The sequence below is a fragment of the Sabethes cyaneus genome, chromosome 3 (assembly GCF_943734655.1).
Source record: "Sabethes cyaneus chromosome 3, idSabCyanKW18_F2, whole genome shotgun sequence".
In the NCBI taxonomy this organism is placed as follows: Eukaryota; Metazoa; Arthropoda; class Insecta; order Diptera; family Culicidae; genus Sabethes; species Sabethes cyaneus.
Window position 1 is genome coordinate 234330531 of NC_071355.1, and position 23941 is coordinate 234354471.

The 23941-nt window shown below is 43.2% G+C and overlaps 4 protein-coding genes across 4 annotated transcripts in view; 2 read left to right on the top strand and 2 right to left on the bottom strand.

The window, feature by feature from the left end:
- The first annotated feature begins 329 nt into the window (after positions 1–329).
- Positions 330–2569, top strand: LOC128742010 (zinc finger protein 14 homolog). Its single transcript, XM_053838181.1, has 3 exons — positions 330–483; positions 551–1536; positions 1598–2569. The coding sequence occupies exons 1-3, from the start codon at positions 453–455 to the stop codon at positions 2363–2365; spliced, it is 1785 nt and encodes a 594-aa protein (XP_053694156.1). The 5' UTR covers positions 330–452; the 3' UTR covers positions 2366–2569.
- Positions 2522–4485, bottom strand: LOC128742011 (zinc finger protein 354A-like). Its single transcript, XM_053838182.1, has 2 exons — positions 4353–4485; positions 2522–4290 (listed from the first exon to the last, which is right to left on the bottom strand). The coding sequence occupies exons 1-2, from the start codon at positions 4435–4437 to the stop codon at positions 2591–2593; spliced, it is 1785 nt and encodes a 594-aa protein (XP_053694157.1). The 5' UTR covers positions 4438–4485; the 3' UTR covers positions 2522–2590.
- Positions 4486–14174: 9689 nt separating this feature from the next.
- LOC128743563 (coiled-coil-helix-coiled-coil-helix domain-containing protein 1) lies at positions 14175–14776 on the top strand. Its single transcript, XM_053840164.1, has 2 exons — positions 14175–14288; positions 14346–14776. The coding sequence occupies exon 2, from the start codon at positions 14379–14381 to the stop codon at positions 14730–14732; it is 354 nt and encodes a 117-aa protein (XP_053696139.1). The 5' UTR covers positions 14175–14288; positions 14346–14378; the 3' UTR covers positions 14733–14776.
- Positions 14777–15051: 275 nt separating this feature from the next.
- Positions 15052–23941, bottom strand: part of LOC128741919 (NADPH oxidase 5) — a 141785-nt gene continuing 132895 nt past the window's right edge. The window contains exons 12-16 of the mRNA XM_053838043.1: positions 17311–17504; positions 17010–17131; positions 16141–16953; positions 15302–16079; positions 15052–15249 (exon numbers count right to left, since the gene is read on the bottom strand). Coding sequence (XP_053694018.1) covers positions 15052–15249; positions 15302–16079; positions 16141–16953; positions 17010–17131; positions 17311–17504 — 2105 coding nt within the window. The remainder of the gene's footprint in view (positions 15250–15301; positions 16080–16140; positions 16954–17009; positions 17132–17310; positions 17505–23941) is intronic.

The window sequence follows — 23941 nt, forward strand, 5'->3', positions numbered from 1 at the left end:
GTTACTCAGGTCCTTTTGAAAAGGCACTCGAAAAATACTTTTGTGAAAGAAAATATGGCAACATTGTCATTCTTTGTCTGTCATCATTCATTTCATAAGTGTCATTCGCGTTGACGAACGTAAGCTGCTGCCACCTCCAAAAGTTTACTGTAGGGGTGAAGCAGAATAGAAATTTCTGAAAGAGCGCAAGAGATCGAAACATTTTGGCAGATTTTCACCCACACGTACATACGGGAATTTCAATGAGTGTGCAAGAGATGGTTTAATGCCGTCAACGCGAATTGTTCTTCGGCTCGGTTAAAAAGTTTTAGTATTTAATTTATTGTTCAAATTTCAAGTCATGTTTGCTGTGCCAAATATCAACATTGTAATCAATTTAATTACGAATTTTGGCTAAAATTAAAATTGACCAAGTATGTGTTAGTATTGTGCTATAACACCAACAACCAACAATGGAACCGCGATCTGTCGGGCAGCTGGCTGGTGAGTTTGAAGCTTAGCTTACAGCAACCGCGTCTTGTTTGGATTGTTCAAACTACGTCATTTTCAGAAAAAGCTACTCTGGAAGATTTTTGCCGTCTATGTTTGCTGCGGAAGAAACATCTCGTTCCGTTGACTAGCGACTTGAATGGTGTCATGATACCGGAAATGCTCTGGAAGGTATCCGGTACGCTGATCAACGCACACGAGAACCTGCCGCCGGTTATCTGTGAACGGTGCCTGACGAAGTTAGATCTTGCCTACAACGTAGGTCTGGAGTTTCGCAAGCAAGAGGAACGATTGCGAAGTTTTTGCTGGAAAGGTGCACTGATAGATGAGCTCGAAAAGTTTCAAGGCACCGAGGAAGCTGCGAAAGAGAATTATTCGGAAACAGTTATACGAAAGTTAGTTCCGGAGCCGATTGTTCTTGAAACTAGGGAAGAGCCGGTTAAGTCGCTGGAAGTAAATGAATTAGCTGAGCTGGAGCAGTTTGACGATATTATCGAGCAGGATGGTTTCATATCTGGCAATCGTCCGAACTCATCTCTGGATATAATTGTGGAAGAAATTACCGAAGGAGGGGACTCGTTGGCGGAAGGTTCGAGTGAATCGTTGATTGTTCAGGAGGATGTGACGCCGGTGAAAACGGAAATAGTTTTGCCTGATGACGATTTGCTGGACACCGAAGATGGGCCTGACTATGAATTATTGCCCTTTGCGGTGGACCAGCTGAAACAGGAAGAGTGGATCGAATCCAGCAACGAGGCTACATCTATTCAGAGCAGTTTGCACATCACCGATCCTGATGATCTGATTTGTTTCTCCGGCGAAAGTTCGAGCGATTTTTTCGATTTCGAACAAGTGATTGTTGATGAAAGCAAGCAGGTGGACAAGAAGGAAGCGAAACGGGTTGTCAAGAGTGTGACCAATGAAAATGGCGAATATGTCTGCGGTGTATGCTCGAAAACTTTTGCCGTACAAAAAACGTTCCTTAACCATGTGAAGCGGCATGAACATGTGAATAAAGGGTCTTTTAAGTGTGAAATATGTCATAAAGTGAGTATGGATGTGCTTTGGAGTGGCAATTTAGTGCGAATTATTGTTTATTTTATTTTAGGCATTCGGCACAAAGGAACGATTAGCTCGGCACAATATAGTTCACCAGCAAAATTTGCGCTGTGAGTTGTGCGGCCATGAATGTCGGAATGGTTTTGAAATGCGAGCTCATCGAATAGTTCACCGCAAAGGTAAACATAGATGTGGATTATGCGGTCTCGCTTGTGAAAGTGCGCAGCAGCTTCAAAGTCACGTAGATTCCGGTACCTGCCCGAGAAATTTGCTGTCAAAAAAATCTACTGGCAGGCCTTCAGCGGCGAAAGCGGCACTATTGAAGAGTAATGTTTGCCCCTTTGAAGGTTGTGACTATACAGCCGACACCTACGGAGCAATGTACGTTCACAAGCGTGCGAAGCATCTTCAGCAGTTTCAATGTACGACATGCGCGAAAAAATTTGCTTTTGCTAATCAGCTTCGTGTGCACGAAAAAATACACACCGGCGAGATGCCGTTCGAGTGCAAAAAGTGCCCGAAACGTTTCCGCCGGATGTTCAGCTATAAGGAACATATGGCCACCCATGAGGGTGCCGATACGTACAGTTGCGGCAAATGCGGGAAAACCTTCTCAAGGCCGCGATACCTTGCGGCACATATGTCAACACATTCCAATACGCGACAGTTCACATGTTCCCTGTGTGGAAATCTGTACAAAACCAAAGGTGAACTGAATAAGCACGTCCGGGGTAAGCACCTGATGCTAGAGTATGGCAATGAAAACGATATAATAGAGGAGAATTATGACTACTTCGAAGATGAACTTTATATGTGAGCAGATGGGAAGTTTATTCACGCGTCCGGTCAATAAAGAGGATAAGTATCGTTGGCAACTTCTTCTGTGATTAGTAAATTACTTCGAATCATAATCCGTATCACATGCTGTTCATTTAGTTTTGTTTGATTACTACCATATTCGTTTTGTGTCGGGATCGTAACAGAAGCTTGCATAAGTATACTTTATTGCTTAATAAAACCATGTCAGTAAAAACTAACTCTATTACAAATGACCATAAACCAGCTCCACGGTGTTATCAGCCTCATCGACAATCTCCACCTCGTAATCCGGCTCCAATTTCAGCAGGGCTTCGGCAATTTCGTCGTCATCTACCAACGCTGTCGTCGATAGTTGCCGTTCTTCGTTCTTTGCCGTCGCCGTATTGCGTTCCGCTGCTTCATTCCTTCGGGTTTTGCTATCGCGGTGGATCGATGTTTGATGCCGTCGCACCAGGTTTGGCTCGGCAAAGCGCTTCCCGCAAACTCCGCAGGCGTAGCGCTTAGAGTGGCGTGCTTTATGACGCGAAATCGAGGCACTGCTGAAGGCAGTGTAGCTGCAGTCATCCTGCTGACAGGTGAACTGTTTCCTACCATCATCCAGGATAACGAAAGGATTGCGGTCGGCTTTCTGCGGGAGGGTTTTGCCCAGATGGAACCGATCGCGATGTTTTCGTAAGGTTACGTTGTTTCTAAAGGTGGCCCCACATTCCGAACACCGGTGACAGCGTTCGTCCGTGTGAATACGTTTATGCGTAAGCATATTGCACGCTCTGCTGAATGTTTTGGAACAGTAAGGGCAAGCGAAATTTTTCTCGCCGGTATGTTTCCGTTTGTGCCTGGCTAGCAGCAAGCTAGAACCGCAAGTTTCACCGCAAACGTTGCAACTATATCTCCCATTCGCTTTGTAGCGATGTCGACGAACGTGTGCTTGAAACGATCGCTTCTGGTTGAACCCCTTGCCGCAAAAGTCGCAAGTCAGACCTTCGTTGTTGCCCATGTGCATGCTCCACACATGCGTATACTTACTACCACTGGAGATGAACCGTCGGAAGCAGAAATCACATTTGTGTGGCAATCGGTGCATCAGCCGGTGTCTGTTTAACGTCAGAACACTTTTCGAAACGACGCACTCCGATTCCGAGCTACAAGTTTCACACCGGTGCGGAACCATATCGATGTGACTGTTGAGATGCTCATCTCGTTGGTCTAATGTTTCGTGTGGCGTGTCACAAATGTAGCACGTCGTCTGCGGAAATTGGGCCAATAATTCAGCATCAGCTTTCTCTTTACGGTTTATGCCCGAAAGTGCATTTTTTGGTCTTTCCTTCCTAACTCGTTTGGGTTTGATCAATTCTTTCCATGAATAAACAAACTTCTCCTTCTTAGGTTCTGGACTCTTTTCACCCGTTAGCTCCGGCTCAGGCTTTGTTTCTGCCTGCAAAACATCAGCCTGTACATCATCAGTGTTATTAGGCACCACATTATGCTGGATTTCGGAAATAATTTCCAGATTACTATCACTTTGTGCTCTTACTTCTTCCATCTGATCCACGATCGTTGGCATAACAACTTCCGCTTTGAAATCACGCTTATCTTCACCTTTCAAATCACCGTCATCGTCAAACTGGGAATAATAGGCCGGCAGTCGGTTTTCAACGGCCATTTTCAGCAGCAGCTCCGTGCTGTTTAGAAATTCCTGACGCACCGCGTACGCGTAGTCCAACTTGTTCATGCAGTCCGTGCACGCCTTGGTCGGGTAAAGTGGATTACCTTCGATTTCCAGTCCGGTTACGTCGAGCAACATTTCCATAACGCTGACCAATTCTAGCTTCGTAGCGAGTGGTAACAGGAAACCGGAACATTTACGCAGACAGAGTCGGCAGAAACGATTCCGAGCCTCTAGCGTTGAGGCATTTATCGTGACTGTAGCAAAAGATGGCTCAAAATTCACTCCAAAAGCACAAGACAATAATGCAATCACTTACCATCTATAAAAGGTTCTTCCAATAATTCTTGCTGTTCGACTGTTTGTGATTGAGCTGTTTCTGTAATTTCACCAATTTTAAGCATTATATTTGTATAATTTTAGAATATTCTTTGCTTGAATACAAAAAAAAGTTTGTTTGTTGTGAAGATATTTCACTGGTCACTGCAGATTGCAATATCTTTTAAATCCTTATTGGAATTTGCTAATAAACAAATTAGCTGTCAGTAGCAAGAATGGGCGATGTCATATCGATACGTCGGAATTTTGAAATCGATTTTCTAATGTCGCGATTCGTGATGGATTTGATGCTTGATTTGATGTGATCCAGTCTAGAACAGAACGGTCAGCAAGTTTTTATAGAAATAATTTTTAACATTTTTAGAGAATCTTAAAGCCGTAAGAATTTAAGGTAATTCGACGCAGAGCTACAACCTACAATGTTTAATACACTAATTTGTGAACTAGGTTGAATCGTCGTGGCTACTGTTTTACCTGACTCACTGCGAATATGCGTATTATTGAAATGAAACGTAACCATACGTTTTATTCGTTTATAACGCATATGCAGTTATTATCGATAACAAACGATTTTTTATAAGTTGTGCTTTTGTTATTGCATTTAATTTGTAAAAAGTTGCATAAATAACAATTCAGTTTCACAATACAATTATTGCGTACTACTGGCACATGAAATATAACGTTTAAGTACGTTATTTTTAGTGATCAAAATTAACGATATTTTCGATACAAGGGCGATATTTTTCGAAACCTTTCGAACCAACACGATCCCGCGAATACAACGCATTTCGCAGTGAGTCAGGTATTGCAGATTGCAAGAAACATCCTCACATCGCGGTTATCTTGACTGTTGAACCAAACCATCAAAAGATCACCGCAAAGCAGATTTCTGCAATTTAATACATGAAAATTTACTAAATCAATTGTTTTTCATCAAAACCATGCTACAAAACTGTTATTTTGTAGAACTGCAAACCATAAAACCTAAATTTTAATATTGCGTTTATCTCGCGGTTATCTCCTGAGCGCGTTATCACCGCCGCTGCATGCGGATTTTTCATAACCGCCGCAATAACACAGTAGCCATTACAGCGTGAATTCGTTAATTGGGCCACGACTGCACTCTAGCTGATTCGCTAATTGGGCCGACTGACAGTTGTTAGAAATTTCTAAACTCGAAAATTCCATACAATTTTGACATTCAAGTTGTCACATCGCCCAATTAGCGAACACCCAATTAACGAACCGCCCAATTAACGAACCACCAATTAACGAAACTTTGCTGTATACCAAAAAATTTCAAAATGTAGTTTACACGTAATCAAATCAATCAGTGAAACAACTTAAAAATTTGCATTTTTTATGTATTATCAAAATCAAAAGCAGAGTGAGAGATACCGATACGCTGGAGCTGCCGAAAAGAGGCTTCACCGTCATAAGAAACGTCAGTACTGGGACCGCGTTCCTGCGGAGGCGGAGAACTGCTTCGAGAGGCACGATATACGAGAAGCTTCTTTAATACGATCAACGGAATCAGGAACCGAACCGTGCCAACTCCTGTTATGTGCAACGACAAGGAGGGGAACCTGATTACCGGAAGATCGGAGGTGGCTAGGCGTTGGAAATAATATTTCCATGCATTGTTGAATGGTGAACAAGATGAAACGGTCAACAGAAACAGGATAACGATTGAGGATGATGGACAAGCTGTGGATCCACCAACTTTGGACGAGGTTAGGAAAGCAGCGAGAGAGCCGAAAAACGGCAAAGCAGCTGGAAAGGACGGCATCCCCGCCGAACTTTTGAAAGTCGGGAGCGAACGGCTGTATTGTGCAATCCATCAGGTTATACTAAAGGTATGGACTGAAGTGAGGAGGAATTACCTATGGACTGGCTGGAAGGTCTCATATGCCCAATTTACAAAAGGGGCCATCGACTCGAATGCAGCAATTATCGAGGTATTACTCTCCTCAATTCTGCATACAAAATTCTCTCCCGCATCCTGTTTTTAGACTGAGGCCGTTGCAGGAAACCTTTGTTGGCGAATACCAATGCGGTTTTCGAGAGGGACGCTCCACGACGGATCAAATGTTCATCTTGTGACAGATCCTCGATAAATTCCGAGAATTCAACTTGCAGACTTATCATTTGTCTATAGATTTCAAGGCAGCGTACGATTCAGTTAAACGAAACGAGCTGTGGCAGATTATGCTTGAACATGATTTTCCAACAAAACTGATTAGGCTGATATGTGCTACCATTGACGGTTCAAAATCAAGTGTCAGGATAGCGGGTGAGACATCGGACTCGTTTGTGACGTTAGATGGTTTGAAGCAAGGTGACGGACTATCGTACTTGCTGTTCAACATTGCATTGGAAGGTGCAGGGCTGGAAGTTGGTCACTTTTTAGTGACTTGGTCACTTTTTTCAAGCTAGTCTCTTAAAAGTCACTTTTTTGATCAAAATGTCACTAAAGTCACTTTTTTCCATCAAAAAGTTACTAAAGTCACTATTTTCATAGAGGCCTATTCTGTAAGTCACGTCATGTGTCATTTTGCTCGAATAGTCCACTTTTAGTATTTTGTAAGTCACACGCGATACCATTTTTGTCGATTCCACTCGACCGAGTCGATCGCTACAAAGCTAGTGACACCTAAGCTTGCTTTGTTTAAGTTATTTATCGCACCGTCATGCTGTTCGTTCTCCCTGTACTCGACACTCGACAGTGACTGAGACGAGTCTAGTTGCTGGACGTGACTTACAGAACAGGGCGCTTAGTCCCATTTTTTACTACTGCTAAATGAAACTGCTAGAAATTTTTGGATTTGAAAATTTGAATAATGGTTTGTGTTTTCCGCGGGATGTTATCTGTATACTCTAAGCATTTTAAGTTTGGAGTGCTGCTTTGAACCGAAGTAGGATGGATATGTAAGCCACTTGTATGGCCAGCCAAGAAGAAATGGAATGAAATCATTGGAGACCACGTTGTAACCCAGCTTTACAAGCTAAAAGATATCGATAAAATCAACTTTTTTTCTTTAAACACGCCAACGTTATATTTCTGAATGTACCACTTAAGTACCGCCAATGCAAAATCCAACGCCAATGCCAATGCAGAAAACCTATCCTTAATTCCAACCCCCCCGCAGAAGAAAATTTGGTCTACATGTACATGCTCGAAATTTCGCACTCAGATGTTTCTAGCATGGGTAAATTTACAGGGCTAGTTGTACGATCCTCGTCGTCGTCGTCGTCGTCAGCAGCATTGATCCGGGGTGGTCCGTGTTGTTTCAAACAGTCGTCATCGTTCAACTCGATCCTGAATTACTCGTCACCAGGTGTCTCAGAGATGTCGCAAGTCGATTTGGACCTGGTCCAGCTATATCACACGTAGCACCCCTCTGTTTTGAGTCCCGGTGGGGTTGTTGAATAGAAGTGATTTCCTGTCCTGTTAGAAGTGTGTGCGGTCCACTGTGACTTATCAATTTTTGCTAGATAACGATAGTAATCTTCCTTAGCAGTGTCTGTTGTTCGTTATTCATACGCTTCTCCACTTTCAACTTGTGCTCCGGCAAGTATCGTCCGCAGTAGCTTCCTCTCGAACATAGCAAAGGCGCGTATGTTCTCCGTGAGCGTCGCCAAATCCTTAAAAACTACCGGTCTAATGAGCGGTTTGTACATTGTTGGCTTCGTACGGCGGTTTGTGATCATAGTGTTTTGCGAAGGCTCGATTTCCTGCTTGAATGCGCTGGATCTGCTTACTAGTGCTGTTATCCGCGGCCACCAGCGATCCCAAATACACGAACTCATCTACCACTTCAGGTCCGCCTTCGTCAACGATTACCGTCCGTGAAAAGCGCACGTTCATCTGCTTTGAGTCTCTACCATTAGGTCTTTGACGCATTTATTTCCAGCCCAATTCTCATTGCCTTCACTTTTAGCTTTGCGTAGAAGTACTCCGCCGTTGCCGTTTACGGCTATAATATTGAAGTCATCTGCGTAGTTAAGGAATTGACTACTTCTACTGAAAATCGAGCTTCTCGTTTCGATACTCGCTTCACGGATCCCACCTCAAGAGTGATGTAAAAGCATACAGGATAAGCAATCAACTCGTCTCGACCCTCACCGCATGTCGAAAAGATCGAGATTCGAACATACAACATACCTCGAAGGGTACGACTGGGGTTTTAAGTTTTAACATCTATTTTCTTTGGAGGAACGCTCAATTGAAACCAAAATGGCTTTTGATTGAAAATAATTCCAAATCCTCACGGTTAGGCTATATCAGATTTTTTTTTGCATGACCTTCCTAGGAAAATTTTCTAACTATGCCCCTTGATACGTCTTGATGGCATGTTTCATGACTCGTAACTGATAAAAGGGTGACCACACTCGGGAAATGGGGAAAAATGTTGCGAGTTTGAACTTGTCGGAAATTTGGCGAAAATTGGTCTTAACGGAAATTTATTAATTCTGAATTCCATTCTGAGACAAATGAATCTGTACACCCAGAATGAAATCTGCGTACCAGGAATTACTAGACAGCTTTGATCTGTAGATCTAGGTTCTTTTAGAAAGATTTGAAATTAAAAGTGGGTAATAAAAAACAAAGTCCTTGAGGCACAAAAAAACAAAGCCTTGCGTTAAATTCTGCTTTCGGACCGACGAACCGACATGACATCTCTTACATTTTCCTATGAAAACTTGTATCCGAAATGGTAAATCAAAATACGTTGAGCTTTACTGCAATATGCACAACGAATCGCTGTTTAGCTTGAAAAAGTAGAGAATAGGTTTGGCAGAATGTTATTTTAGATACCTGACCGACACGAAAAAATAAAATAAAAAACGCACAAGTGAATGAACAAAGAGTTAATTATCTGTTTGTAGAATATTCAAACAATTACCGGATTTTTTTGATATTTATACATGCATACATGGTTTAAAAAAAGCCTTGGGTTTAAACGTCTTTCTAAGACTTGACCCTTCTTTATCGACAGACTTCGCAGCCGGCTGTTAGACTACAGGACAATTACGGAACTAGTGCAAAAAAACTACTGACTCCATCTAGCAGCATCGCCTAGCCGAGATTCGAACCTGCGACGACTGACTTGTTAGACCAGCATCGTACCTCGAAGCTAACTGGGCGATTACATGGTTTAAACACGTGTCATTGATTTCAAGGTTTTCAAAAGTACATAGTTTTCCTCCTCAAAATAATAAATATGTTCATGAAACTCTTCTTCACTTCATTTTTTGCATTTTTCAGAATATACTTACAATTTTTTGTGAACAAATCTTTTATTTATAACTATTTTTGAAATGAATGAACATTAAAACATAAGAATTTTGTATAAATGATGAATCTGTCTCTCGTACGCGTAGCGCACGTTAGAAATTTCCCAAAAAGGATATGGACTAGGGCGGTCTAACCGGTAGTACCGAAACAGGCCAAATTTTGAATACCAATATACTGGTTATAAAAGGGCAAAAAATGTGTATTTTTCTTCTTTCGGGCATTTAATTAAAACTCCGCTTCAAAATTATGTCTGATTGAAAGCACAGCTTGCAATTAGTGCTGAAGAGATTTTTAAAATTGAATGGATTATTTAAAGAAATCTAATTAAATTGGAGTGTAATGCGAAATTACAACGAGCGATGAAAAGTTTGCAGCAGTCCATCAAATAATTGTAGCACTTGAATTTGTTTTGGCTGCCTTGAAGCATCTTCGCTGGGAATTTGGCTCAATGTATGAGGTGGACATAATGCTGCCATTCATGTTGGAACAACTTGCTATTCAATTATCTTTTTCGAATTTTTCAAAGCTGTCAGAATTGAGGGAAAACAATTGAAATACGACGACTAAAGAAACTGACTAAAGAAATGACAAGTAACTCATTTTCGGTACGTCGAAACCAAGTGCGCATGTATCTCGATGAAAACTTCTGAATCTTTTGCTCGAAAACTTGCGGAGTATCAGTCGATGAACGCGGGAGAAAATATTTACTGCAAGCAAACTGCAACAAATATCATCGTATCATTACGAAATCGATCCGTGCTGTCTAAAGGAAAACGCCAGGCAATCAAGTTTGTGGCGTACAGTTAATAAAATCACCTAAATGTTGAGCTCGAAAAAAATATTGTTAGAACTTTTTCGAGCAACATTGAACAGAGTCACGCACAACAATCATCGTTGAGCAAATTAGATTTAATGATGACAGGAGGCCGCGAGTGACTGAGCTTCGATGTCATTTCTTTAGTCAATTTCTTTAACGACGACCTTTTCGTTTTCTGGGTCAATTGTAATCTTTAAGTAAAGACTTTAAATATTTTTAAGTCTTCTAAAGGTACTTTAAGAACAAACAAGTTGACGAAAACTTAATGTAAATAAATGCGCCTTACATTTATGGGATTGATTATGGGAAGTGCTTGGGTGAACGCAAAGTACTCATTCTACTAGCATTGAATGTAATAAAAACACCAGGATCTTTGAAAACAATCAAAAGTGAATTTTCCCTTTTAAGAAGAGATAGAAGAAAAATGCTTGACCATAATATTTAACGCGCTTGGAACCATTCGTCAAATTTCGATGGAAGTGGAAAGAGTTTTATCGATTGCTGGAAATTTTTCCATTAAAACCTGAATCGCTAAGTATAATGTGATTCTTGAAATTCAGCTTTGCTTAGGTGCAATCTGAAAGTAATAATTTGAAAAATAAAGTCTTGCAAGAGAACACCAACATTTTTTTAACACGAAAAATTAAAAAATACCACTATTTGCTCTCTGCAAGTTCAATTCCTTCTATGCCATCATTATCAGGAATCCAGTACCGATTTACTGAGTTCACGTGGCTTAGTGGGCGTTGCGAACGAGCTGTTGCGAGCATATGAGTAAATCTTGAGTGTATAAAAATTATGTAGAACTTAGTAAGGTTAATTTATCGAAATTCAAAAAGCTTTCCGATCGAAAAACATGACAGCGAATGTTCCACTAGTAGGTACAAGCTTTGTTTGAGCGTGTTGCAGTTCTGAAGCAGTACATTAGATCACATGATGTTATAATGCACAGCAGATTTAGGAGAAGAAGTAGCGTAGTAATTTGCAAAAAAAAACCTGGGCTTAAACGTCTTTCTAAGACTTAACTCTTCTTCATCGACAGCTTTCGCAGCCGGCTATTAGAGTACAGGACAGTGACGGGGCTGGTGTAAAAATCCTACTGATTCTATCTAGCAGCACCGCCTAGCCGAGATTCGAACATACGACGATTGGCTTGTTAAACCAGCGTCATATCTCGAAGCTAACTACTGTTTTACCTGACTCACTGCGAATATGCGTATTATTGAAATAAAACGTAACCATACGCTTTATTCGTTTATAGCGCATATGCAGTTAATATCGATAACAAACGATTTTTTGCAAGTTGTGCTTTTGTTATTGCATTTAATTTGTAAAAAGTTGCATAAATAACAATTCAGTTTCACAATACAATTATTGCGTACTACTGGCACATGAAATATAACGTTTAAGTACGTTATTTTTAGTGATCAAAATCAACGATATTTTCGATACAAGGGCGATATTTTTCGAAACCTTTCGAACCAACACGATACCGCGAATACAACGCATTTCGCAGTGAGTCAGGTAACACAGTAGGAGCAAATTTGTTAAAAGAAGAGGTAATGAAATTTAAAAAGGGCAAACTGATTATTTTCAGTTGTTTTCAACATTATATACTTCGTGAATAAGGTAATCTAAGTTATTTTTTCTAAAACTTTAGGTCACTTTTTGGTCACTATTTTTTAAATTTTGGTCACTAAAGTCACTATTTTTAGTTGGTTAGGTCGCTTCCAGTCCTGAAGGTGCTATTCGAATTTGAAGGGCCGGCATGCAGAGAAGCGATACCATCATCACGAAATCTCATATGCTCCTACTGTTTTACCTGACTCACTGCGAATATGCGTATTATTGAAATAAAACGTAACCATACGCTTTATTCGTTTATAGCGCATATGCAGTTAATATCGATAACAAACGATTTTTTGCAAGTTGTGCTTTTGTTATTGCATTTAATTTGTAAAAAGTTGCATAAATAACAATTCAGTTTCACAATACAATTATTGCGTACTACTGGCACATGAAATATAACGTTTAAGTACGTTATTTTTAGTGATCAAAATCAACGATATTTTCGATACAAGGGCGATATTTTTCGAAACCTTTCGAACCAACACGATACCGCGAATACAACGCATTTCGCAGTGAGTCAGGTAACACAGTAGGGTTCGCGGACGACATCGATATCATCGATGTTTACCGTAGAGCTGTGGAAGAAGCGTACACGCATCTTAAGGAGGAAGCTGCGAGGATAGACCTTATAAATTCTACCAAAACAAAGTATATGGTGGCTGGTAGAGAGCGTGGTAGCCCTTCGGGTGTTGGAACTGCGCTGGTGATAGATGGAGATACTTTTGAAGTGGTCGACGAATTTGTTTACCTTGGTACGTTAGTGACATGTGACAACGATGTGAGCCGTGAAGTAAAAAGGCGGGTAGCGGCAGCCAACAGGGCCTTCTACGGATTACGTAGCGAGCTGAGGTCCCGTAGCTTACACCTCCGTACAAAACTCGCGCTCTATAAGACGCTAATTCTCCCGCTGGTACTCTACGGCCACGAAGCGTGGACGTTGAAAGAGAGCGACCGACGAGCTCTTGGCGTTTTCGAGCGTAAGATCCTGCGATCAATTCTTGGCGGCATATTAGACGAAGGAGTGTGGCGCAGGCGGATGCGGATATTGTGAAGTGACTAAAACACGGCAGGCTACAATGGGCTGGCCATGTAGCAAGGATGCCGGTTGAGACACCAGCGAAAACAATATTTAGCAGAGAACCCGACAGAGGCCGACGACTTCGAGGTAGACCCCGTACCCGTTGGCTGAGCGCTGTTGACGAAGATGCTAGAACAGCTGGTGTTAGGGGCGATTGGAGAGTGGCAGTCGAAGACCGAGTAATGTAGAGACGGCTCCTGAATTCGGCATGGATTCTATAGGCGGATTGTCGCCGAAAAAGTAAAGTGAAGTGTGTATTATCAAAATACGTTGGCCAAGTTAGCTCCGGGGTACGATGCTGGTCCAACAAGTCAGTCGTCGTGTGTTCGAATCTCGACTGGGCGATGCCGCTCTATATTGTCAATACGATTCGGTTCCCCCAAAGACCTCTGCTATTTCTATTCCGAAAATCGAGCCATTCCCACTTGGGCGAGATCGAACGTTGCGTGACTGACTCCATTTATTTGCCGTTTATATTTCTTTTAGCATTTAACTGCAAGACAAATTTGTTAAGAGCAGTTAGCTCATTCCCAGTTTCTTTTCTGCTCTTTAATCAGAAAGATTTTAAGATTAGTAAATACTAAAGCCCCAAACACAATGCATACGGATTTTACTACGTTGCGGCAATTTGACAGTTTTTCCATGGGTTTTCTGTCAAATTTCCGCCACGTAGTAAAATCCGTATGCATTGTGTCTGGGCCTTAAGATACTTTAATTAACGTCTAGTTTCATTATACATCTATTACTTTTTCTGATAAAGAGTACTCCTAGGTAGCCAATAAGCATTACCAATTATTCATTGAAAATTCCAAAAAATTCATTAAATATTCATTAAAAATTTTTGTTTTTGGTAGATTCTGATTTTACCGCAGCGCTACCTATATGTCGTAAAATTATTAACGAGCCCCTACTTTCACACAACGTCCTTGCGTAAGCCCATGTTCTGTCAAAATTATCAAAACAAAACACTTCAGTTCAGTTCCTTCAGCGATTTTAGCAGATTACTTAACCTGGTCAGCAGTTTGGTAGTTTAGTTCCGTCGTTGTTTTTATCAGAAATAGTGGTGATAAAAATCTTTGTTGCCTCACAAAAGGTAATATTCAATGTGGTTCATTATATCCACCCAGTGGCTTTACCTTTGCACGTGTAGTTTTAGCTCCGGCTCACTGCTTTGTCCGGCAGTATGCGCGCCACTGTGACATTGTTGAAGAAATCGCGCCTGCCGCAGATCGAAAAACGGGTTCCGTTCCAGGAAATCTTGCCCCTAAAGTTGAAAAATCAGGTCAGCGGCAAAACGGACAAAGGCAGTGATGTGGCATGTCTGCAGGAGATGACCGTGATGTTTTCCTGCCTGAAGGCAAACGAGTTCGACGAGAGCCTCTGCTCGAAAGAGGTGACCAATTTCAAGAGATGCTACAAGGTATTCATCGACACGAAGGCCACTAAGAAGGAAACCTCCGCTAAAGGGACCCTAGTGCCCGGTAAGGATCTTAACTATAAGCAACTTAATAAGGTCTTGAGGCAGTATCCCAGTTAGTGCGAAGGTTGTTCGGATTTAGTGAAAATGGTAATGTAAAATACACTATATTGCTTAGTTTATTGCAATAGAGTTTTAAGTAATTGTATTTATTTGGAAAGAAATTTTTCGCTTTGAACTGGATGTGAACGAAATTCGTTCAACGAATATATAAATTGCTTTTTATTTTTAGTTTCGGCAGTAATGGTAAGGCAGTTACTAAATTACAACAAATCAATAATTTACAGCAGAAAAAACGGGTGAATTAAATAATTAACATAACAATCTAGTAAAACAGTAGTGTAACGAACTGCCGTCACTCGACGGAACGCCGTCCGATCTAGAACACTTCCTTGCGGAACTGGAACCCAAACTGGTCGCACTTATAGCGCAAAGTTTTGGCCAGTTGCGGGGGTCCACAGTAAAACACGGTCACTTTGCCCTTTTTCTGGTCCTGAATTTGCTTGAACACCTTGTCCCAATTCGGTCGACCAGCGTTGGTACGTGTTTTGAGCCCGGTGATCAAATCACGTTTTTCCTAAAATAAGAATTAAAATATTACAACTGTTTTAACTACTGGGCTGACGTACCTTCTGATGCAGCAGGTCCAGCGCCAACTGTAGCCCCACTGCCTTCATATCCGTTTTCTGCAGTGCACTGGTGATGTACATGTGCATCTCCAGAAACCGCTCCATGGCCCCACCCAGTTCTGCTTGCTCGATTTCCAGCTGCGAAAGCAGATTAACGAACCACTCGAACGAGCGTTGGTCTCGATTGATCCAGAAAAAGTCCACCTTTCGGAGGTTCATGATGGTCGGTGGAATCTCGCTGGACCATTCGTAGTTACATCGTGGACAGCAATGCCGTGCCTTCCAGTACCGGTGCATGATAGACTGCAGAATGGATGCAAATGGTGTGACGCCGATGCCGGTAGCGATCAGAATGGCATGCTGTGCTTGGAAAATATGACTCGAAGGAGCCCCGTACGGACCGTCGATATAGATTTCCAGCGGTTTTCCGACTGGATAGTTTATCGGTCGTTGCAGTTTGTCTTCGTCTGTCGCGCCTGGTTTTACTTTTGGCGATGTTCCATTCCTGTGAACGATCTTTCCTTCTTCTGCTTCCTTCTGGGTGAAGACACCCGGCGAAACCACCATCGAATTGGTGGAGTCACGTGGTTCGCAGTTTTCTAGACTGGGCGTCTTGAATGCGATGATTGTTGGCTTGTTGCGCATATATCGGAAACTTTGAGCCAGTGATTTGTTCTGTGGACTTAGATAGGCCAAACCAAGTGATTGTAGACGAGCTTTTCTGATCTGGACTTCGTCGAAGGATCTTTCAGATTCAGAACGCATGTACTCACGAAGGCTGGAATGAAAAAAAAAAACATTTAGCTAAGTTTTAAATTATTGTAAATCGCATTACTTACACCATCATGCGTTCTCGTTTCTTAATTTTGTTTTGAATATCAGGCATCGAGAGTGACTTTTCCAGGGGAACCTTTGCCTGAAACAGTAGCTTGTGAAGGTTATGCTCCGGAGTAACTTTTCGCTTCGGTTCGTCCAACCCATCGTCACTGGTGAAGCCTTCGTTGGAAACGCCGTTGCCTCGGAATTGATCCTTTCTGGAGAAGGTACGCTGCAGTGTTGCTTGAATTTTTTTAATTGCTCTATTCTCTGACAGTTGGCGGTCAAATTTGGGCGGAGCATTCGGGGGAGGAGCCGTGTAACTTTCCATTGCTAACTTCGATGTCCCCGGGGGAGCGCGCTTGTTTATCAGTGGCTTTTCGAAAGTATTCTCCGTACTTTTTGCCAGTGGCGATTCCACGCTGGCGCTTTTAGGGAGGCCTGGGGAAAATTTTACGGGCACCTCTTTAGGTTTTTCCTGAACTACCGAAGTTGTCGAGGAAGATGGACTTGTCGAGCAACCCGCAATAACGGCCGGAATCTCTCCGTTGTGTAATCGTTCCTGTTCCTTTTCGAAGAAACTGTGCAACCGATTGGTCCATTCGCCGACGCCTCGTATGTGCAGCCAGATGTAATCCTCCTGTTCGGGAGCGCTACTCAGCGTGAATGGATGCCACTCGTACTTAGCAATTGCAGGGATATTCACGAACACGTAATCACCCGGACGAAACCAGAAGTGCAGTGGTCGCTTGATGACCAGATGAGTAACCTTGGAAGGCAGCAACAGTCCGGATGAGATGTACGTCTTTCCGTGCTGTGTTCGCATCCAAACTAATCTTTGGTGAATGATTTATTACGTGTTGTTCTCCGAAAGATTTTAGATCATGCCTACCTTAGGGTTCGCTCTACCAAATAGATAGTCCCAGGAACAATGAACCACTTCCAGAAGTTAGGCCCATGAAAAAAAACTAGAATCCAAAACGGAATATACAGCAGATGTGTCCAGTAGAAAACCTAGTAGAGAGTCAGAAAAGAAACAAATTCAAGGAGAAACAAATCGATGATCGATGGAAATGGAGCAAAACGTAAAAAGAGGAAAGAAAGAATGAAAGTAAGTTGGGAAGTTAGATAGAGCTGTATAGATAACTCAGATCTCAGTTCTAGATGCTGAGATTGCTTGCACAGTGGTATACTTCGAAGCTTCCTCCTCGTCGAACGAACGGCTGCGAGCAGATGAACATCACCAGCAGGATGAAGACCAAGGCGATCCCCGTTGGGTTGGCGCAACCACTGACCAAGCCAAACAGACCGGGCCGGGAAGTAAACAACCATTCGGCGGTGGTGAAATTCTTCGCATTGATGACCGGATCGTTGACGACAATAGTTGCTGTTAGTTTTATGTACACAGAGTTGGTTCATATTTACACGGGATCGGTGGTGAAAGTCCAGCAGATCGGGTTCAGGTACAGTAGAAGTAGAAGGAGCGGAAGATTGAGAATAGTGGAGAAGGTGCGTGTTTTGTAGCAGGTGAGCAGGCAGGCAAACATGTGATTAAAAAGAAATACAATAAAGAACGATTACTATGGGTTAAGTGAAATTTATCGGATTTGGTTGCTGGGTTAGGTTCTGTGAGCTACGTCTAGTAGAGCATGTGCGCAGAGGAAGTATTCAAATTGCAACTGAGCTAGGTAAAACGTGATTTAAAACGGTGAAAAATTGGATAAAATGCCTTTTGAATAATCAAAACATCTAGAAATAACTTATCGCCTAGCAGTTGGTAGAGAAAACATTCACTATACACCTAAGCAGACATCCAAATACAGTTTTCAGATGATACAAAAGAGCTGTCTTCGCAGACTGTTCTCCCCTCCTCTCAAAAGAACTTGTCTATGTACGTCGCCAATTCGGGAGCGTCTGGACCTCCGCAAGTCAGCTTCAACCTGGGCGAGTCATTTTATCTCGTTGGGTTCCTCTACTCGCATTGCCGTTGCCGTTGAAGAGAACAGATTTCGCTACACACTCATCCGGCATCCTTGCGACGTGGCTGGCCCATCGCAACCTCTCGACTTTCGCCAAGTGTACGTTGGGAATATCTCTAAGTAGGGCCTGCAGGTCAACGTATTTAATTCAAGGACATCATCGGATATTCCACCAAATCGGAGAGGATCTGTACGGCCTATGGACGCTTATCCATGGTAGGGTCAGTATCACTGTGCGAGCAGTGCAGTGCATGACTGCGGCAGTCACGTCCAACAGGTAGTTTATGGGGCCAGCGAGTGACAGATGAAGAGGACCGCACTAGAGCTTACGTGCTTACGACTGCGCCGCGTCATCGCAGAGGGAGATATCGAGATGCTAGAGCTGCTGAGAAGACTCTCCTTCGCCGAAAGAAATGTCAACATTGCGACTGCGTTTTTCTGAAGGCGGAGGATTGCTTGCCCAGGTAGAATGTGAGGAGTTTTTAAAAAGTGCTGGACGTCATGACGCTATACCTCCAAGCACCATAACCAGTTATATCTTTTTTACTTTTTTTCAAGGTCGTTCCTCTTGTTTTGACGCCAGCTTACACCTTCAATAGCGATGGTAAGTAAAATACGGGACCGTCCATCGACCGTTTCGATAGAACTCGAGAGTGCTACCGAAACAAGCGCGTAGAACATCCCTCGCTTCAGGGTAGCTGTGATCAGCCGTGTTATTAAGTTTGTACGGATAACCGTTCCTATGCACTAACTGTCATAATTCTTCACGCTCAACTGTATTGTATGCTGCCTTGAAATCCACCCAAATATGATACGCGGTCATATTGTACTCCCGAGATTTCGGAAGGAATTGTCTGAGTGTAGAATAGTTTATCTAGTTATTCACGGTGCCTGTCCTGCTCCTGACGCTCCTAAGAATTGACGCTCGTCGATACTTTGCCAAATTTTCCCTAGTTTTTCTAAGCTCTTTCCTCTTCATCGTCTGTACGATCACATCACTTATCAAGGTGAATCCTGATCCTAGCCAAGCTAAGCTTAAGATCTTTTTTCCTCTCCAACGAATGCTGGCGTTCCTCGTCTAACCAACCGTTCCGTGCACTTGAGGTTCCTTCTCTTAACACCATGGTTGAGGCTTCATCGACGGTTAATCGTATCCCGCCCCATCCATCTTCGAGTGTTGATTCACCTAGCTCCAGAGAGGAAGGTAGAGTCTCGTTTATCAAGTACGCATCTTGCGGGTTGTTTAATTGTTTATTCGAGAAGCACGCGTCGATAGTTTTGAGCGCACCTATACTGGAGCTAGGTAATGATACATGCCAATATCCACACCCCATAAGAAACGTATGTTGATATTTCAGAAACACCGTCGATGAGTATTCGATAGATTTGGTTCAATGTTCGTTGGTCAGGGGATCCGCAGGTGACCTTGTGGATAACTTTGTGGAAAAAAGTAATTCTGATCAGCAGGCCTCGGGAAGCTTTAAAGTTATCGGTCGTCTGGTGTGCAGGCCATGGACCCGATAACCGGTCTCGATAAATCGATTCCCTTCAATTGGCGTAGCTAGGAAAGGGAGGGGCCTATGGGGTGCCTTCCAAAAAAATTTCACTTTGTATGAAAACTTATATAAGCGCCATCGTCGTCAGCAGCATAAAGCTGGAGTGGCTAGTGCTGTTTAAGGCAGTCGTCTCTATTCTACTCGATCTTGCCACTCGTCGTCGATTTCCCAGTCGTCTCCCTTGTTCTTGGTGCCGGTGGGGTTGTTGAAGACAACTATCGCATTTTCGTCCAGCATCCTTACGACGCGTTTGGACCACAGTAGCCTACCGACTTTCACTAGATGTGCAAGTAGCGCCTGTAGCCACTCGTGATTCATACGCCTCAACCATTCTCCGCTTTCAGTTCGTACAAATATCGTCTTAGCATTTTCCGCTCGACCACGGCAAGGGCCCGTACGTCCTCCGTGAGCAACATCCCGTCTTCAACTCCGTAAAGAACTACCGATCTCATAATGGTTTTGTACATTGTCAGCTTCGTACGGCAACGATCGTAGCCTCTTGATCGTAGTGTTTTGCGACGCAAAGTTTCTTACTAGGAGTTGGCTCTTGGTAAAAATTGTGTCCCGTTTCGATACCCGCTTATCGGATCACCCCTTAAACAGCGATGTTGAACAGCATGCAGGATCAGCCGTCACCTTGTCTCAACCCTCGCTGCGTTTCGAAGGGATTCAATTGTGTTTCCGAGATGCGCACGAAACATACACTCGATCCAATGTAACGCTGATCAGTTCAGTCAGTTTATGCGGAAAATCGTGTTCGTGCATCATCTGCCATATAGGTAAATCAGGACACCAGGACAACGCATGCGGAAACAGGACATGTTCTGGTAAATCAGGACGTGTGGTCACCCTATGGTTAAGATACGTCAAAAACTATCTGTTGTGAGCAATACACTATAGCGGATATCGTAACGGTATGATCAAACGCAACTAACAACCGAATTTCGCCGAAAGCTACGTCTTATCACTCGAAGTCGCGCTTCGTGGAAGAAGTTCGCTAGAAAGAAGCTTCTCTTGAGGACAACTGGAGTGCCGGTAAAATTGCCATTAACAGCGTAGCGGAGAACGTCATAGGCCGTGTGGCACCGAAACGACGTAACGAATGGTTTGACGAGGAGGGTCAGTAGATATTGGATGAGAAAAATACTCGAGCAGCTGGGCCAAGTAAGTTCTTTCAAAGACTCAACGAATCTCGCAAGGGGTTTGTGCCGCGGATCGAAATGTGCAGAGATAAGGACGGAGGTATTTACAGACGATAGTGCGGTCTGGAAGCAGTACTTTGATTAACTCCTGAATGGCGTGCAGGCGGAAGACCGTGATAGTGAAGAAAGGATGATATTAAAGCGGAATTTGTCAAAATGAGCCCGGCCAAGTTGGCCAGCTGTTTGCATCAAATGATTGTTGACTTTTGGGATACGGAACAACCAGCGGAGTAGTGGAAAGGTTATTTACCATGTCTACAAAGTGCTACAAAGTGCTATCCCATATCATCTTCCATCGACTATCGTCAACAGCCAATAGATTTGTGGGAAGCTATCAGGCCGGCTTCATGGATTAGTCGGACCTACAATAGACCAAATCTTCACCCTGCAGCAGATCCTCTAGAAGTATCGCTAATTCCGAGTCCCAACGCATCACCTGTTTATCGATTTCAAAGCCGCATATGTTAGTGTAAACCGACAACAGCTGTGGAAAATCCTGGATGAAAACCGCCTTCCGGGTGAGCTTCTATAGCCTTATTATGGCTACGGTAGATAAGTCCAATGCTGTGTGAGGATTTCGGGTGGATTGTCGGACCCATTCAAACCTTGCAGGGGACTTCGCCAAGGAGATGGTCTTTCCTGCTTTCCTGCTAAGATGACGATCGATTGACAGGCGGCGCACGATCTTTAATAAATCCACTTAACTTACCTTCCGACGTGGAGGCTGTCGGCAGAACATTTGAGTACACCAGACTAAAAGGTGAAGCAGTGCAGATTGCAAGAATGCCGGATAACTGCCCTTTGCCTCAAATCCGGTAGGAACAAGACAACCAGGAGCGCAGCGAGCAAGATGGTTAGACCAGGTGGAGCGAGTTCTGGCGGAGAGTACTCGGTTTCTGAGGAATTGGAGAGCGGTAGCCCACAAAAGAGTGAACTGGAGAAACCTTGTACAACAGGATTTGTCTTAGGACGGCATGCCACTTAAATTAGGAAGTAAGTATGCGGTCCGTGGGCCGCAGTTTGACCATCACTGGTCTAATCGAAGTGCTGGTGGGCGATAAGGATGAGTTTGAGGTAGTCGACTAGTTCGTTTCCCATGGCTCACTGGCAACAGAGGACAGCAATACCAGTTGTGAAATTAACCGGCGTATTATCATCGGAAGTTGTGCCTAATATGGACTCTACAAACACTTTCGGTCAAACAATCTGAGCCCCTGTACAAAATGCACATTGTACGAAACGCTAATTAGACCGGTTGCCCTCTATGGGCATGAAACGTGGACACTCCTGGAAGAGGACCGGCGAGTACTTCGAATTTTCGAACGATGGGTGCTAAGAAACATCTTTGGCGTCTTGCAAGAGAACGGTGTATGAAGACGAAGAATGAACCACAAACTCGCGCGTTTCCACGGCGAACTCAGTGTTCAGAAAGTGGCTAAAGCTGGACGGATTCGTTGGGCAGGGCATTTTGCTAGAATGCCGGACAACTTTGCTGCAAAAATGGTTGCCGCATCGAACCCGAAAGGAACAAAACGGAGCGAGTGAGGTGACAAGACCAGGTGGAGCGAAATCTAGCGAGCACTGGGGACCAGCTGCCGTGGACCGAGTTAGATGGAAGAATTTCGTTATACATGCTTTGTCGTAAGACGTAAGGTCAATTAAGTGACTGACATATTCTAGACAACGCAAACGTTTCTTGAACAGTTTCGAAATGAAAAAGCTTTGTCGACAAAACAGGTTAGGGACGAGCTGAATTAGTTTGTTTGAGAGGGAACCGTGGAGTTGGACTCCTGCTTAGTGCCCAAACACAGGCTGCGCGTATCAAATGGGAACCTTTTAATAACCGGATATTCGTTGTCAGATTAAGACCGCGGATTCGCAACCTTATCATAATCTAGTGCTGTGCGCTAACATGTCGAGCTAACCAGGACAAGAAGAGATTTTACAGTCAACTGGATGTTATCGTAGATAAGGTTCCAAAGGGTCTCGGAATCTACATCAATGACTGAGGGTGAGGAGATCGGTTTTGAGAACATGGATTCTAAATAATCCCTCATGGGACTCATTCGTTGAGAGATTATTCATTGAAGAGCTTCGGAATCCGAGCAGAGGTTATTCCGAAAAACGACAATGCAGAAGAACCATTAAGAACATTTTAAGAACATTTTCGTCGAAACTATGGCGCAAATTCATATTAGAGTCAGTTTCCTCCGTCGATTGGTAACAACTCCCGTTAAAAAAACGCAGAATTAGTCTCGTGGCGACATAACCTCAATACGAAAATGAAAGAATACTTGCCGCTCGCCTTAGCCTGCGAATGATAATGAATTCTAGATTGAGTATAATTATTAGAAATCTAAGAATAGAATATTTCTTTCAATCACCCAAGTAAGCAGAACTTTGGCACATCCTCATTTCATCACAATGAAAATTAATTCTTCCCTATTCTTCACAGACGAAACCACGTAAGTTTTCATTTATTTTTGCGAGTACAAACATAGCGCATAGTTCTAAATTAAATTTCTCTCAAAGCATTCCTTCCAGCAGCGGCGGAAACACCGGGCCACAGCATCCTTTCCATCCAGGCAAATTAATAGATTCCATTATGCTGCATCATTCCTGTTTGCACGTACTTTATTTTCCACGGATGACATGGCATGCCACAGGGTATACATAAAACGTACCGCATGGCCCCACGAGGGCTCACTGGAAGCAACCCGGTCCTACAACCCAGTCCCGACGACATCAGCAAATCTAATCCGCATATCTAGCAAATCCAGTTACACAGTTTAAATTGCTCCGAAGCGAGCGGCCCTCCACGGGGGGACCGTATTATTCAAATGTCATGTTTGCTACATATTTACAATCATAAAAGCGGTCCCGCTTGCCGGCAGAAATGTATGAATTTATCTAGCAGAACGAACGCGACCGACCGGCCGACTTCGGCTGCTGCGGAAAATGGACTCTAGTGCGACTCCAGTCGGAGCCCCCAAGGGTTTGTCAGTTTGCCTCAAAGTATGTTCAATTTATAAACGCATTGCTATGTCATGTGTGCAATGCGGAGCGCGCGGCAGGATATAGAGCAAG